At 43.5% G+C, this 18,445-nt stretch overlaps 1 protein-coding gene across 1 annotated transcript in view; it reads left to right on the top strand.

Annotated features, from left to right (window-relative positions):
- LOC146075241 (protein FAM169B-like) overlaps positions 1-18,445 on the top strand; it is a 60,342-nt gene that overhangs the window by 17,081 nt on the left and 24,816 nt on the right. The window contains exons 3-4 of the mRNA XM_083184252.1: positions 12,044-12,180; positions 16,168-16,267. Coding sequence (XP_083040378.1) covers positions 12,044-12,180; positions 16,168-16,267 — 237 coding nt within the window. The remainder of the gene's footprint in view (positions 1-12,043; positions 12,181-16,167; positions 16,268-18,445) is intronic.

The following is an 18,445-nucleotide window of genomic DNA, read 5'->3' as shown; positions in this document are numbered from 1 at the left end:
CACACCCAGGCAGGACAGCCAGGTAGACACAGACCTGGTGCACAGCACAGCCCGCACAACAGTATGTTACAGTGTCGATCACACAGATGAGAGGGGTGAAATATTCATAAAGCTCAAGACCAAACACACCAACAGAGTGGCCACAGTCAAGATAGACTCAGGGGCCAAGTGCAACGTCATGTCACGCAGACAACTACGCGAGCTAGACCCTGCTGCATAGATGAACCCACAGGACAAAATCAACCTAATAGCATATGGAGGCCAGGTCATCACCACACTTTGGCACCACAAGAATACAGTTCACCCGTGCTTAGTTGCTTTTCCACATTGTGGACCAACAAGTTAAATTATTGCTTGGCCTCCCGGACAGCATGAAACTGGGCCTGTTGAAACTGGGGCCTGATGTACACGCTATTCAAATGACTATCCCAGAAATGAAAGATTTCCAAGACTTGTTTGATAACAGCACATTAGGAAAGCTACCGATCACATACCATATGAGGCTGGATGACTCTATTGTCCCCACTGTTTGTGCTCCCCGCAGAGTCCCCATTGCAATGAAGGACAACATTATCCAAGAGCTACACAGAATGACGCAGCTGGGTGTCATTGCACCAATTGAAGAAGCAACACAATGGGTGTCTGCAATGGTAGCAGCTGCCAAAAAGGATGGGACTGTATGGTTATGCATTGACCCAGTACACCTAAACAAGGCACTTCTACGCCCCTACCACGCACTCCGCACCATCGAGCAGGTGATTGCCGACATGCCAGGTGCAACCGTCTTTAGCACCCTGGATGCCAAGTGTGGGTTCTGGCAGATCCCTCTGGACAGAGCCTCTTCTTTGCTTACTGCCTTCATGACCCCCATTGGGCACTACGTCTTCCTCCGCATGCCCTATGGCATCACCACGGGCAGCGAAGTTTTTCAGCGATGCATGGAGCAACTGTTCACTGGCTATCCCTGTGACATCATTGTTGACGACATCCTCGTCTGGGGCCACACCAGAGTGGAGCATGATCAATGCCTCCACCAGGTACTTCAACGAGCTCACGCCCTCAACCTCAAGCTTAACCCTGACAAGTGCAGGTTCAGAGTCACGGAGGTGGCATACGTGGGCCAAATCCTCACCGACGAGGGCGTCCTGCCAGACCAAACAAGGTCTCTGCCGTCCTGCAGATGCCCCTCCCAGCAGACAAATTGGCACTCCAACGCTTACTGGGGATGATCAACTACTTGTCCAAGTTTCTTCCACAGTACAGCAAAACCACTGCACCTTTGCGGCAGTTACTACATCAGGACTCTGAATGGTGTTGGCTGGACACACACATGGCTGTTGTCAGCCAACTGAAGACCATGCTCACAAACCCGCCAGTCTTGCAGTATTTCAACGTGCATGATCCTGTCGTCCTTGCTGCTGATGCTTCACAAAATGGCCTCGGGGCCGTCTGCCTCCAACACCGCAAACCGGTGGCATTTGCATCCATGGCCCTCACTAACACGGAGATCAGGTATGCACAGATCGAAAAAGAACTGTTGGCACTTGTCTTTGCTTGCAAACGTTTCCATGACTTCATCTATGGCCGTCCTGTCGTGATTGAGACAGATCATCAATCCCTGATCACCATTCTGAAAAAACCCACTCTGCCTCATCCCGCATACAGAGCATGATGCTCAAGCTCCAAAGGTACAATTTGGACATTATATACAAGCCAGGTAAAGAAATGTATGTTGCTGACGCACTGTCCAGGGCATTCCTGCCTTCCACTGACAGTTTGAGGTGATGGCAGTGGAAATCCTTACCACCAAATGGATGGAGGAGCTGCGTGCAGCCACTAGCACAGACGAGCTCTCTCAGCGTCTTGCCGATGTCATCCTCAATGGCTGGCCACCCTCATCCAGAGACTTGCCCCACTGTCTGCGTCCCTTCTTTTGCATGAGGGATAAACTCACCATAGTTAATGGTGTCATCATGCGAGGTCACCGCTTTGTGATCCCAGCTGCTCTACAGTCATCATACACCCAGCAGTTGCACCAGGGCAATGCAGGCCTGGAGGCCACCAAGCGCAGGGCCCGAGAAACTGCGTTCTGGCCCTCTATGTATGGTGACATTGAACGGTCCGTGTCTTTTTGCGCCCCCTGCAATGCCCTGCGTCCACATCAGCCATGGGAGCCCATGCTGCTCCACGACATCCCGGACCTCCCTTGGTCCATCATGGCAGCTGACTTATTTGAATGGAGGGGGAAGGAGTACATGGTGCTGGTTGACTCTTACTCAGGATGGTTCGAAATAAACTACCTCACCATCACCACAAGCCTGATGGTAATTTCAAAACTTAAAAGGCACTTTGCAGCACATGGCACTCCACAGCAATTCATCACTGATAATACCATGCAATTCAAGAGCAGAGAGTTTGCAGAGTTTTCAAATACTTGGGACTTCCAGCATATCACCAGCAGTCCTCACTATCCACAATCCAACAGGCTGGCAAAGCGAGCAGTCCGCTCAGCAAAGCACTTAATGGAGAAATGCGCACGAGATGGCTCAGACATCTACCTAGCCCTACTCAACCTGAGAAACACACCCAGAGACGGGTTACCCTCCCCTGCACACTGTTTGTTGGCACGGCGCACCCACACAGTACTTCCCATGGCAAAGCAGCTCCTGTGGCCCAGAGTGGAGTCCCAAGTGAGTAATTGCATCAACAGATGCAAAGCAGGCTCCAAGGCGTCCTATGACAGATCGGCACATCGCCTGCCGCCACTCTCTCCAGGTCAACCTGTTCGCATACAGACTGAGCAAGGCTTTGACAGAACAGCAGTGGTGCAGCAAATACAAAAGACAGGAAAAGCGCCCACTGTTAGGAGCTGATGCTCACGTCTCCAGAGTCCACAAAAAAGTTCTCTATTTTCCTCCAGACGGGTATATGCAAAAAAACACAAATGAGAAAAACACAATGTGTAGTCCTGTTTCTCAATACAGTTATAGTTTTTTGGGGTCTTTAGGGTCACTCAGAATTCCCTCCTTCTTTCCAGTGTTGTTCTATCTTTAAGGGTTCACCACGTGTTGTCTGATTTGTATATAAGCTGGCGTACATGTATGCTTACATATATCAGGGGCTTTCAACACACATCAGGGTATCTTTATGATAGGTATTCTTACTTGTATGCTTACTTTAAGCTATATGGGGATCCTCACATCAAGGTATCTTTAACCACGGACACACCTCCAGTAAATTTTTCACATAGTTTTATTGTAAAAAAAGGTAAATTCATATATACATAAAAATGATTTCCGAAGTATTAAAAATTGTATACCAGTTGTTATGGATTGTTCTAAGGCCCAGGTTCGGGAGTCACAAAAAGATGTTATATACCCGGGAATGCTCACCAATACCAAGGGTCTCTCACAAAGAACATATACTGGATATACCTTAAAAACAGCAGCACCGCACCGACGCGTTTCGACCCTCAGGTCTTTATCAAGGTGGTGCTGTATGTGAATCCAAACAGGGTTTAAATACCCTAGGTCTCCTCCCCTTCCCCCTTGTCACAGGTGGGTGTGGGAGGTTAGCAACTCTTTCATAATACATCAAATTCATAAAACATAATAAATGCTACAGATGGACATATTCCATGAATATACATATATCTTAAAAAACACATAAACTCATGATCTGAACAAACACATCAATTAGATCACCGGAAATGAGGACCGGAAGTCCATCTATGGGCATACCGCCCTGTAACCTGTATCTCGCCTGCCCCACGGGGGCTCTTACCCAGTATGGTATAGTAGATGCCTGTGTAGTGCGGGGGTATTTGCGTCTATGCTCTAATGTGAGCTTTACGTGTTTACACCGCTTCCGGTATGTGTATACCCGGAAATAACATCGGAGCGCGCCGTGGAACGCACGGCCATATTGGTTAGTGTCAGAGGCATTCTTCTAACTCGTAGGACGGTGACACGCACTGCCATTTTATTTGATATATCATTACTTCCCTAAATGGTGACACGCACGGCCATGTTGCCGTGATAGACGTTGTCATGACGATACTATGTATCAAAAAAAGAGACCGGATTCTGTATATATAATTCTGGATACACTCTCAGGGGATTTTTGATATGAAAGGGGATTTTTGATATAAAAAAGGTTTATTTGAATACCTGGCTGAGGCTTCCTTTTGGTGATTAGAGGAACCATTTTACCTCAAAGTCGCCATTTAGGCCATTGGGTGTTAGGGTTTTCATATTGTAAATATATTTCATTTCATTTTGAGCTAGTGTTATGTCACATCCTTTTTCATGCCAATTCCCCACTACTTTCTTAATACCAATCACTTTGGCTATTTCCTGTGTGGAACAAGTATGTTTGTTCTTAAAATGTTCTGAGAGGAGATGGCCTGTCATGCCCTTTTTGATGTTCCGGGCATGTTCGGCCCATCTCTCTCTCAGAGTTCTACCTGTTTTGCCCACATATTGGAGGCCACATGAGCATTCGATTACGTATATGCAGTTTTTGCTATTACAGGTTATAAATTCTTGAATTTTGAAAACGGATCCATTGGCTGTGGCTGTAAATTCTGTTACCTTAGTGGGGGTATTTTTGTGTGTCTTGCACCTATGTGCAAGACACACAAAAATACCCGCACCTATGGAATCCTTTAGTTTTAATTCTCCCATCTCTTTGTTCTGGGTTTGCACTTTTCACTATTTTAGATTTTAGATTTTCCGCACTCCTGTAAATAAACGTGGGTTTGTCTCCAATGTGATTTTTTAACAACGGGTCTTTAGTTAGGATGTGCCAATGTTTTTTGAACGCTTTTTCTATTTCTTTGTGTTGGTTGTTGTATTTTGTGATTAAAGCTAGTTTTGGTTTGGCTTTTTTCTTATTATTTTTATATTTCAACATGGACGTTCTGTCTTGGACTTTTAGTTCTTCTATTTTCTCATCAATCTTTTTTTCTTGATAGCCTTTTTCCATGAAGCGGTTTTTCATTTCCTTCGCTTGTTCTTGAAATACTGTCACTTCAGAGCAGTTTCGTCGTATTCTCTGGAGTTGCCCTGAAGGAATGCCTTTTAACCATGTTGGATGGTGATTGCTTGTCATCGGGATATAATTGTTGTTGTCTGTAGGTTTCGTATAATTTTTTGTATGTAATTTCCCCTCTTTTACATAAATACATAGATCCAGAAACTGTACCTCGGTGTCACTAATGTTAAAGGTAAGTTTTATATTATGGTTGTTATGATTAAGAATATTGCAAAATTCCTCCAACATTGACCGATTACCTCTCCACACAAACATAATATCATCTATGTACCTTTTCCAAACTTTAATTTGTTCTCGGTATATGTTGTTTGTCAAGATATTATGATCTTCCCACCAGCCCATGAGCATGTTCGCATAAGCTGGTGCAAACTTAGTTCCCATAGCGGTACCTGTTGTTTGTTGATAGTACCGCTCTTTGAACCAGAAAAAATTATTGTTTAGGATAAATTCTATGGCATCTTTCAGGAAATCTATTTTGTTTTGGTCCAAACCTGCTTTTGTAAGATGGTATTCGACCGCTGTGATTCCTGTTTGATGGTTGATTATGGAGTACAAAGAAGTGATGTCTGCTGTTACCAAGAGGTCATCTTTTTCCCATACTATCTGAGTAATACAGTTGATGGTATCTATGGTATCTTTCAAATAAGACTTGATCTTGATTACCTCTGGTTGAAGAGCATGGTCCACAAACTCCGAGAGGTTCGCTGTCACTGAATTTGTGCCTGCTACAATAGGACGTCCGGGGGGTTCTTTATTGTTCTTATGTATTTTGGGAAGTATATAGAAAACTGGGAGTGACGGATTGGAGTTATATATAAATTTTGCTTCTTTTTCAGTGATGGAATTATTTTCTTGATGTTTTGTTAACATTAGTTGTAGGTTTTTCTCTATTTTTGTAGTTGGATTACTCCTAAGGAGGATATAGGTGTTTCTGTCATTCAATTGTCGCAAAGCTTCCTTTTCATAATCATTTTTGTTCAAAAGGAAGCCTCAGCCAGGTATTCAAATAAACCTTTTTTATATTAAAAATCCCCTTTCATATCAAAAATCCCCTGAGAGTGTATCCAGAATTATATATACAGAATCCTGTCTCTTTTTTTGATACATAGTATCGTCATGACAACGTCTATCACGGCAACATGGCCGTGCGTGTCACCATTTAGGGAAGTAATGATATATCAAATAAAATGGCGGTGCGTGTCACCGTCCTACGAGTTAGAAGAATGCCTCTGACACTAACCAATATGGCCGTGCGTTCCACGGCGCGCTCCGATGTTATTTCCGGGTATACACATACCGGAAGCGGTGTAAACATGTAAAGCTCGCATCAGAGCATAGACGCAAATACCCCCGCACTACACAGGCATCTACTATACCATACTGGGTAAGAGCCCCCGTGGGGCAGGCGAGATACAGGTTACAGGGCGGTATGCCCATAGATGGACTTCCGGTCCTCATTTCCGGTGATCTAATTGATGTGTTTGTTCAGATCATGAGTTTATGTGTTTTTTAAGATATATGTATATTCATGGAATATGTCCATCTGTAGCATTTATTATGTTTTATGAATTTGATGTATTATGAAAGAGTTGCTAACCTCCCACACCCACCTGTGACAAGGGGGAAGGGGAGGAGACCTAGGGTATTTAAACCCTGTTTGGATTCACATACAGCACCACCTTGATAAAGACCTGAGGGTCGAAACGCGTCGGTGCGGTGCTGCTGTTTTTAAGGTATATCCAGTATATGTTCTTTGTGAGAGACCCTTGGTATTGGTGAGCATTCCCGGGTATATAACATCTTTTTGTGACTCCCGAACCTGGGCCTTAGAACAATCCATAACAACTGGTATACAATTTTTAATACTTCGGAAATCATTTTTATGTATATATGAATTTACCTTTTTTTACAATAAAACTATGTGAAAAATTTACTGGAGGTGTGTCCGTGGTTAAAGATACCTTGATGGGAGGATCCCCATATAGCTTAAAGTAAGCATACAAGTAAGAATACCTATCATAAAGATACCCTGATGTGTGTTGAAAGCCCCTGATATATGTAAGCATACATGTACGCCAGCTTATATACAAATCAGACAACACGTGGTGAACCCTTAAAGATAGAACAACACTGGAAAGAAGGAGGGAATTCTGAGTGACCCTAAAGACCCCAAAAACTATAACTGTATTGAGAAACAGGACTACACATTGTGTTTTTCTCATTTGTGTTTTTTTTGCATATACCCGTCTGAAAGAAAATAGAGAACTTTTTTGTGGACTCTGGAGACGTGAGCATCAGCTCCTAACAGTGGGCGCTTTTCCTGTCTTTTGTATTTACTGTTTATTTATTACCCAGGAAAGGTAACCCCTGGGCAGGTTCCACGGCGCGCTCCAATGTTATTTCCGGGTATACACATACCGGAAGCGGTGTAATCACGTAAAGCTCGCATCAGAGCATAGACGCAAATACCCCCGCACTACACAGGCATCTACTATACCATACTGGGTAAGAGCCCCCGTGGGGCAGGCGAGATACAGGTTACAGGACGGTATGCCCATAGATGGACTTCCGGTCCTCATTTCCGGTGATCTAATTGATGTGTTTGTTCAGATCATGAGTTTATGTGTTTTTTAAGATATATGTATATTCATGGAATATGTCCATCTGTAGCATTTATTATTACACCGATGTTTTATGAATTTGATGTATTATGAAAGAGTTGCTAACCTCCCACACCCACCTGTGACAAGGGGGAAGGGGAGGAGACCTAGGGTATTTAAACCCTGTTTGGATTCACATACAGCACCACCTTGATAAAGACCTGAGGGTCGAAACGCGTCGGTGCGGTGCTGCTGTTTTTAAGGTATATCCAGTATATGTTCTTTGTGAGAGACCCTTGGTATTGGTGAGCATTCCCGGGTATATAACATCTTTTTGTGACTCCCGAACCTGGGCCTTAGAACAATCCATAACAACTGGTATACAATTTTTAATACTTCGGAAATCATTTTTATGTATATATGAATTTACCTTTTTTACAATAAAACTATGTGAAAAATTTACTGGAGGTGTGTCCGTGGTTAAAGATACCTTGATGTGAGGATCCCCATATAGCTTAAAGTAAGCATACAAGTAAGAATACCTATCATAAAGATACCCTGATGTGTGTTGAAAGCCCCTGATATATGTAAGCATACATGTATGCCAGCTTATATACAAATCAGACAACACGTGGTGAACCCTTAAAGATAGAACAACACTGGAAAGGAGGGAATTCTGAGTGACCCTAAAGACCCCCAAAAACTATAACTGTATTGAGAAACAGGACTACACATTGTGTTTTTCTCATTTGTGTTTTTTTGCATATACCCGTCTGGAGGAAAATAGAGAACTTTTTTGTGGACTCTGGAGACGTGAGCATCAGCTCCTAACAGTGGGCGCTTTTCCTGTCTTTTGTATTTACTGTTTATTTATTACCCAGGGAAGGTAACCCCTGGGCAGGTTAGTGCTGCCCTTTTCAGCGCCATTGGTTTTATTACACTTTATTGTATAGCAGTGGTGCAGCGTCCAGCAGAGCGTCCAAATAGTTATGTGGTGCAGTCTAACAATGCCTTGTATGAGCACAACTGCCGGCACCTGCTGAGTGTGGCTGAAGAGGACTCTGCACAGCCGGGTCCATCAGTAACTGGCACTGCTGCAACCAATGCTAGTGATGATTCACATCATTTGGACGATCCCATCCCAGAGACCTTACCAGTGGCAGAGCCCTCCCAAACTGTCGAGGACAATCCCATGGGTTCAGAGCACACCATCACCAGGTCCGGGGGGTGTCCAAGCCCAAGCCCAGATTCCAGGACTTTATTGTTTACGTCTTTTCGTGCATCTTCATATTTATCCTTGTTGAATTTGATATGTCCATGCATGTTGTGTCCTTCCAGTTAAAAGGGGGGATGTAGATGCATGTGGTGCATCTTGGTCTTTGTAGTCCACAAGTATTGACATCACTTCCGGTCACATGGCTGGCTGGGCAGTCAGTGATAGCCGGAGCTGGAATAAAGACGCACCTGATTCAAGCTGCACAGGTGTCCGTGAGTTTCTTGATGCGCACACATCTACACCACCCGCCGCTGTCTTCTGTGTCCTGACTCCTGCGCCGCCCACCCGTGGCTCACAATATTGGTCATATGAGCTACGGCTGGGCGGCGCAGGCGTCAGGACACTCACTCCCTCCTCCCTCTGCACACACTCTCAAGAGTGTACATATTCCGTCACACGCTAGTGCTGCACTGCTTCCTGAAATAAATAAAAAAGGTATATGTAATAATCATTGCCTGGGTTGTGGGTGGAGGTGGTGGCCTGCTGAGAGCCTGCTACAAATTACGGGAGGGAGGATGTAGGGGAGGGGCGGGGTTCGGGAAACATGAAACATGCCCTTTATCTGGGCACCATGACACCTAGCTACACTGCTGAAAATATAGGACGCCCACAAATGGCGTATTTCTCCTTTTTAACCCTTTGAGTGCCAACATCGTTGTGAGAGATGCACAAAATATCTGCTCGAAATGCCTCACATTTGTTATATAAATTCAAATAAAAATACGTGTAAAATAAGATTATATTTGATATATAAGGTAAACATTACAGGCCATTTTGATGAGTAAAAAAAGTTTGCTTTGCAGTTTTCACACCTATTTCGATAAATTCCCTTGGCACTCAAAGGGTTAAGAACCTTTCACAAGCCCCTTTACTTGCTGTTCAGTTTTTTCCTGCGTATCGCAGAGAGTCTGATCAGTGATATTTGGTATGTGTTAACCTCTGTCACACTATTGCATTGCATTGTAGAACTTCCTTTCATTTGTGACAGTGTGGATAAAATAACTTACTGCAATAGGAAATGATCTCTGCTTCTTATGTGTTCTAGGATATGTCGGTGCTTTAATCTAACACCAGGTTTGCTGCTTTTCCCCCCATTTCTCAATGTGAACACATTCCTTACGGCGGAGTTGAATTCCGCTGAAACAAATGGAAGGAAGCTGATATCCAAATGGGACACTCCAATTTCCAAGGGAACGCTCTGTTAGATGGAGGAGGAGGTTGTTTACCAGTTCTCGCCTGTTTAAGATGGACTTAGCGATGTCTGGAATCCCCCTCACACACCAGGCAGCGCTTCTAAATTTACCCTCCGTGTGATTGTATGGTACCTCATGTTCTGTTGCCGTTAGGCTCCATACACTACTTCAGTCTGTATCTTACTTGTAACTCTCCCTGCTTCCCTGGCTTAATAATGTATGAGACATACATCCTTTGATTTGAAATAATGATAATAGTAATAATAATATTAATATATATATATATATAAATAAAATTTACTAGTATTCTATCTATCTATAAATTGTTAATGGTTATTCTTAATTACTAGGTTTCCCCTGCGGGGACTGATGTTTTGATAATGGGCATGCATATATGCTGGGTGTGAGCGGGCATGGTGAACTGTTAGTTCGCCACCCCGTTTGCACCCACCAGTGCGGATGGAAGGGGGGTGGGGTTGAGTGGCAGCAGCGAAGGGACACGCCCATTGAAACACCCAGCGTTTCATGGGTGTTCCCATGGAAACATTGGGTGTTGCCATGGAAATTAGGCCGTGACGCAGCTGCCGGGGGCGGGAAGCTGACAGCCCTGTTCCTGTACAGGGAACACGCTAAACTAACGCACCTGAGAGTTTTGCGAGTACGCTACGATTGCAGCCACCAGCGAATAATTTGGTCCTCCCAAGGCTGCGAATAGATGGTTATGGAAAACATCCATTTGCAGACGTGCAAAATTTGCATCGCTGCGTATGAACCAAACCCCACTGTTTATTATGATGAGCGCAGAGCCTCTGTGATTTTTATTTGTTAGTCTAAATAATACATTTCAATAAAATTATATAATTTGCTGTGAAACTATTTCAGCCTTTTCAGACATTTTCTTAAATTTATTTTTAAATCTAAACAGATCAGTAAGTACACCAGGTGTTCCCAAACTGTGTACCTAGGCACCATGGGGTGCCAAGAGACACTTGTAGGGGTGCCTCAGGCTGGGTGGGTGGGGGGTCCAAGAACAAATAAAAATGGTTTATGGTCAAAGTAATAGGCAAAACCTGTGCTGGAGGCTGCCATATAAAACGTATCTGGACAATTGGAACCACAACTATATCCAACAGCACATAACTAAAACTAATGGGGCCTACACACAGGGCAATATCAGGGCATTTTCTAAGGGATCTGACTAGACTAGAAAATGCCCCTCATTGCTCCGTGTGAAGGGCAGGGTTGCCTACCCTCCCGTAATGGCTGAAAATCGGGTCCCCCTCCCGCCCCCTGTTCGTGGCTACCTTCCCCCGTACCACGCCGTTTAAATAACGGGATATACCGATCTCCGATTAGGGGACGGGGTTAAAGTGGTAGAATCGCGCCATGTTAGCCCCACCTCCTCCAGGGTGATTGGCAAATTGTGTAATTTCCATAATGGGGGTGTCACGCTCAAGACCCGCCCCGACCTCCTGCTGCAAGTCTCCTCTCCGGGCTTCTCCCGGAGAGGAAATTTTAAAAGTGGGCAACCCTGGTGTAGGGGCCCTAGCAATTAATATCCTGCATCCTGAATAAATCTAGTGAGATCACCGGTCAGGGCCAGTGTTCTCACCGGAGAACACTGGCCCCGACAGATCGCTCAGCATACAGCGCTGACACATTGCTGTGCCGTCCTGTGCGCTGAGCAATCTTGCTGAGCGATTCGCTCAGCAGTGTCGCCCCGTGTGTAGGCCCCTTAAGGGTGACAGTACTTGATGTATTATATATATTTTTTATTTATCAATAAAATAAATCTTTTGGCCCAGGGTTACCATGATTCATGAAAGTTTGGGAACCACTGGATTACACTCAGGAGTATTCCTCAGGAGGTAATGATATTGAAGAACGTACTGTATTTAACGTAGAATGTAATTTTGTAGATCTCTGCTGCCCGGTTGGCAATTTTCAGTCGTCTGATTTACAAAGTTTGGTGGCCCTATCAACCCAGCACTACTTGCATATTACCCAGCACAGTGGACCCTCCAACGAGTACTTTTCCTGTCCAGATGGAGAGAAGGCAAGTTTATGGAATATAGGTTCAATATAAGAAATGTTTGTCACTGTGTATCTAATAAAGCTGTGTTATTTGACTTGCAACCTGTACTGATCTGGCATGCTGCTTATACCTGCAAATTACTTTAATGGATTTCCATTCAATGCAGAGTAACTAATGGCTTTCAGACTGAATTTTCATGGCTACAGTTTCTGCTGCTTCTCTGTTACCGATCTCTATATCTAATTTCCAGTTGTGCAACTTAAAAGTGAATGTGTAAAAAGGCCCACCCAAAGTCTTCAGTCTCTATAAGAGGAGAAACCCAATTTGAACCTAGTTTTTTTTTTACCCGTTTTAGACTCTCCCACATCTCTTGCATGTTTTCAATGCTTTAACTATGTTTTGCTGAGATACCCTTTCTAAACTGAGCAGGAATTCTTATGAAGCGATAGCTGTTCTGCATGCTTCTAGCAGCAGAGGTTTCCAAATCAATATTTCATTCGAGTGCCCTCTGCTGGAAGTAACTGATACTGCAGATTCAGGGTTCTCATTTCAGGCAATTCTTAATGAAGATGTCGCATCAGCAGATGTATTAAACCTGGCGAAGAGATAAACAAGAAAAAGTGGAAGGAGTTAACGCACCAGCCAATCAACTTCCAACTGTCATATTTCAAACACTGCTGATTGGCTGGTGGGTTATCTCCTTCCACTTTTTCTCCACTTTATCTCCAGTTTATCTCTTCGCCAGGCTTAATATATCTGCCCCCATGTGTCAAATTCATCTTTTAACGCTGCGTGAGTCTGCTGACGTATGGTATGATTTTATCAGCACTAGCTTTAAACACTAAACCATTGAATAGTTATATTTTTAATAGTATGACTAATTTGAGTACATCTAATAAATTCTAAGATAATCCCAAACGTTGCTTTGACATCCTTGTAAATATATGTACCCGTACAACAAGTAAATACAGCACTATTCAGAGTAAATCTGAGTATTCTCTGGGGCAAAACGAGAGCATTTGTAAAAGGCGGCCTAGGTGTCAGTGAGACGGAGGGGAGACCTCGTTTTCCTGACTTTTGTTTGTTTTATAGTAAGTAGGTGGGTAGTTCTAATGGAGCATTTTCCGAACAGTGGTCCCAAGCTTACTAAGTACCCGGCTCTCACAGGCCTGGTGAATTAAGGAGAGACCATTTGAATTTCGGTGTGGTCACTTCTGTGTTGGGGACATCCGATAGTTATTTTAGCTCCACACCAGTTGACAACCAGCACAGCTGTAATAAATTTAGGGGGAAATGCACTAAAGGGAAATTGCAGTAAAAAACCCATTATCTGTTTTTTTTTTAACCGCATTTGACCATGCACTAAAACCCAATTGCTGAGTTTTCGTGGTATAATGTCAGAAATAGCTGCCGTTTCTCTACAGAAGCCTATGGACTTCTCTTCGCTGCAGTGTTTATACATCCCATCACAGATCCCTCCCAGCATGCCCCGTGGTCGCCACTGTCACTCCACGCATGCACAGAAGGATTCCCGGGTCTCAGACCTATAGTCCAGTGCTGGAACCACTTTGGAAAGGACTCCTAATCACATATGTTAGTGCATATGCAATTATCAACAATGCTGTAACCGGAGAATGCCGGCGATGTGGGGCAGCGGATGTTAGTGCATCTCCCCCTTATTTATTACACAAACAGGGCATATGCATTAACGGTTGAAGAGAGATAAAGTAGCAGCCAATCGGCTCATAGCTGCTATATTACGGGCTATGGTGTCATTCCAATTAGTAATCTTGCAGGTGCGAGCCATTGCGGCAGTGGCCGCAGTGTACAGTGGCCCAAATTGCAGAATTTGTGTTAAGATTCCGCAAAGCTAACTGGATTGTTTAATTAATATTCATGAAATAAGGTTTAGCTGACATACTTTTGAAAACTAGCCTACTTTTTAAAACTAGTTTCAGGGAGATTATAGTTGGCAGTAGAATTTTGCAAAGCAACCCATTTAGAGGGCGTGTCATGCTCTACCTACAGGGTGTGTCTAGTTCCATACATGGAGAGATTGTAAAAAGAGATTGTGCACGCTGCACCTAGAAGCGTGGCTGTGTACTGCTACATCTGAGGGGAATCTTTTAAAATGACTTATATACAAATGTAGATGATCCCCAAAGCAGTTAGTAAAAGCTACTATACTTGGTAAAGTGCTGGGAAATGATGCTGATGATTCAATGTAAATGTATTGGTCTCTCATTCCTTTTTTCCCCAAAAATGTAACAGTGTAATGTGGGCTAGGTGAAAGGAGAGGGAGATTGCTGCTATTTCAGGGAGTCTCTTGCAGAATGCAGGAGGGTAGGCAACTATGCAGCAGCAACTTGTCCACTTTATGTTTCAAGTATGTTTGATTCATCTCCTCTTTGATTCCTGCCAGTTTTAAAGCAGCCTTAATACATTGGCACTTGAACAAAACAAGGAGGCAGACTCCCCAAAATCACTCCCGATTCCGGCATTCCACAGTCTGTTACATTTCCATAGTCTATAAACAGGCCATTTTTGGGTCAAGTATGGTATTGACATATTCTCAGTATAGTGGGGGCGGGGATGCGGGAAACTTAAAAATAGGCCAATCCTCAAAAATTTGCAGTTTTCTGAGCGCTTATGCACCATGTAATAGTTTCTGGGGCACGGATGTGCTGGGCAATACCATCTACAGATGGCCTTGTACAATACAGGTCTTTAGACTTCTATTGCACTGTACCTCTGAGAGGAATCCAATTGGACCCCTTCCAGCACCTCCCTCGGACGCCAGGTCATAAACAGTGAAATCATATCATCGCAAAGGATGGCTCTTATTGTAAGACCTGTCCTTACAGATATTCTTTGTACATATGGCATTAGTAAACACCTACTGTATATGCATGGGTAGAGTGGGCAAATGCATCGCAAGCAAAAGTGCAATGTTTGATGCATCCCGCCCTCTATGTATGTTTATTGGGGTGTGTGTGTGTGTGTGTGTGTGTGTGTGTGTGTGGAATAGATGTTCCTGTAGTTTTGCTTCTTCAGAAGCAACAACTTTTAACAACTTTTCCTTTATTTATGTTGAACATGAACTTTCTCTAGAACCAGGAATACTGTATACTGCGCTGTCTTGCAGAGCAGCTTAATTATATATAGTAGTATACTGTATTTATGGAAAAGTGAGCGCTATTTTTGTTGAAGGGGTAGTGGGGGGAAATTTTAATAAAGTGAAGAGACACCTGCCTGGGGTTGGAATGTGGGTAATAATATAATAATAATTGACAGATTATAGTAAAGCTATTTGCTCTTACCCACATTCCAATCCCAGGCAGGTGTCTCTTCCCTTTATTAAAATCCCCCCCCCCCCCACTATGAACTTTCTATAGAATGAAAATTTTAATATCAAATTTTATAGAAATAAATCTTAACGTTATTTGGACCCACAGAGTCCATAAAATGAATGTGCGATATGTGGGTGTGGTTTGAAGGATCGACAGCTCAACAGTCAGTAGGTCAACACCAGCTGGTTGACAGGGTTAAAATGTCAACATTTAAATTACCAACATGGACTTAGGTCCACAGGGTCAAAAGGTCAAAATGCAAATGATCAACACAGAAAAAAGTTGACACTCTTTTTTATTCTAACCCTCCCCCTCATGGCTAGCGCTAACCATCCCTCTCCACAGCCTAACACTAAGTGTCTACCACTAACCAATTCCTCCAGCAGCCCAACCCTAACCCATACCTTTAAAAATCATGAAGAGTCGTGACCTTTTATTTATTTATTGCTGACCTTCTTGAAAATGACAACCTTTTGAATAAGTCAACCATTTCAATCTCTATTGACTGTGAAGCATCTGGTGACAATCTATTTATTGCGACCAACCTGGTGTCGTCCTATTAACTTTTTAGCTTCTATCTGGAAACCACGGAAAACGACAATCTCATTCACAATTTATCAGGCAAATAGACTCACAAAAACACTTTCTCCTCTTGCAGATACGGGTAGATGGAACCTGTGTTCTTTGTGTGCCGCTGTACTGTGACGAAGACTCTCAGAAAATGCTGCTTTTAGTAAACCCGAAGAAGAAAGACTTGGGTGGGGACTTACTTTTGCTATCTGCTGGCTTAGTGTATATGCCTGTGGCTCAGGTCAGTGAACCCCGTTTGCAAAGCTCACTGGATGAACATCACAAACCCCTAGTTTTGCACTGGTTATCCTAACTGCTCTGCCAAATGCACTGCAAGGGAGACACCTATGAGCAGCACAAACTGTCTTTGAAGATGGATCCACAAACTACAACTACCTGTTTTTATTTCTTCTGCCATTTTTATGAATTTATTTATTTATTAACCATACATTTGGCAAAGTACTAAATCAGAGGGAGATGCACTAAGCCTTGGAAAGTTATAAAGTGGAGATAAACTGTCAATCAGCTCCTAACTCTAATTGTTGTACCATGACAGTTAGGTGCTAACTGTCTGGCACTTTATCACTCGCCAAGGCTTAGTTCATCTGCTGCAGTAGGAGACCTGATTTCCATGAGCCCATAGTGAGGTCAAAATGAAAGACATTTTGCAGAGTGAAATTGCGCACGCCTTACAACATGGTAAGGAACATCCCTAATATTGCACCCACTCCACTAATATTAGATATTTGTAATCTTCTTATATTTTTAGATATTTTTCTTTTAGCTTTTCTTTAAAACTACCCTGCACTTTGGAAGAAATGCCCATATTCCGGTGAATATATCCTATTGGCCAATGGAGGCATTTCTTCCCTGCTGCTATCTTGCTCAGAAGCCAATAAGCTTTGCCAGAAATCTAGGTGCACCAGTGTATGATGTCACCAGATAAGGATTTGCACTGTGCCTAGTACATGCTCTCCGAATCAGGCCCAGTGTGTGGATGTTTCAATGAAGACTGTGGGTGACATTTAATGAGATGCGAAAATGTGATTTTTGTGTTTTATCCACAAAAACGTCTGAAATCGCATTTTCCCAAATTTGCATATTTAATGAGAAAAAAACGGAAAAAAAACTGCGATTTTGCAGCAAAATTGCACATTCCGAAAGTGCGATTTTTAGTCGCACCGGAATTCGCATCCAGATGTTTTCCAATTGAAAAGTATACATTCGCATATTTAATGAGATGCAAATTCGGGAAACTGTGTCTAAAAATCGCCAAACATGTAGAACAGGTTCTCGTATGTGAATTGGCCAGAACCCTGCACAGATCATTGAGATCTGTGCATGTTCCTGTGTAAAAAAATAAAAAAATAAATAAAAAAAAGTGATTTAAGCATAACCAGCCCCGGGCTGATTGAGCCGGACCTGGTTCCAAAAATACGGGGCACAAAAAGCATAGGGGTCCTCCATATTTCTGAAACCAGCCCCGGACTCTTGGACCGGTCCTGGTTCCAAAAATACGGGGGACAAAAAAGCTTAGGGTCCCCCATATTTTGAAATCAGCACCGGGCTCCAACAGCCCACAGTGTCATGCCACAGCCGGGGGGTACAGCCGGGGGACACTACTGGCATTTGTATTTCTCCTGCATAAAGCAATGTTAGGTATGTGAGATTTAACCCTATCAGGCCGGCGTTCACTGGCCACGGACGCCGGTGAAAGCCCCAGGCTTCAGTCTGAATCCCAGTGGGTGACCCCTTTTTTGGGGGGTCCCCACTCCTCCAGGTACCCCGTCCAAGGCTGACCAACCACGGTGCTCATGTTTCAGCCGGGAGACCTTATATAAAAAGTGTCCCCCGGCTGTGGCATGACACCGCGGGCTGTTGGAGCCCGGTGCTGGTTTCAAAATATGGGGGACCCCCAGATTTTTTGTCCCCCGTATTTTTGGAACCAGGACGGTCCAAGAGTCTGGGGCTTGTTTCAGAAATACGGGGGACCCCTATGCTTTTTGTCCCCCGTATTTTTGGAACCAGGTCCGGCTAAATGAGCCCGGGGCTGGTTATGCTCACGAGGGGGGACCTCCCGCTGTTGTTTTTTTTTTTTTTTTTTATTAACACAAATTCGCACATTTTCATGCCTAAAATTCGCCCATTATCGCACTTAATCACACTTTTCCCCCCGGAATACGCACCTCATTAAATATGCGAATTCGCTGCAAAAAAAATGCGATTTTGAAAAGTGCGATAACGGGCAATTTTGAAAGTGCGAAAAAAATCACATTCTATTAAATGTCAACCCGTAAGTCATTAAACTTGTTAAACCCTTTATGTGCTGAAACGCTTCAAAAGTGTCAAATCTCTTAACTTTTTCC

The sequence above is a fragment of the Crinia signifera genome, chromosome 4 (assembly GCF_055691185.1).
Source record: "Crinia signifera chromosome 4, ASM5569118v1, whole genome shotgun sequence".
Classification (NCBI taxonomy): domain Eukaryota; kingdom Metazoa; phylum Chordata; class Amphibia; order Anura; family Myobatrachidae; genus Crinia; species Crinia signifera.
This window is presented reverse-complemented; position numbering and strand designations above follow the sequence as displayed.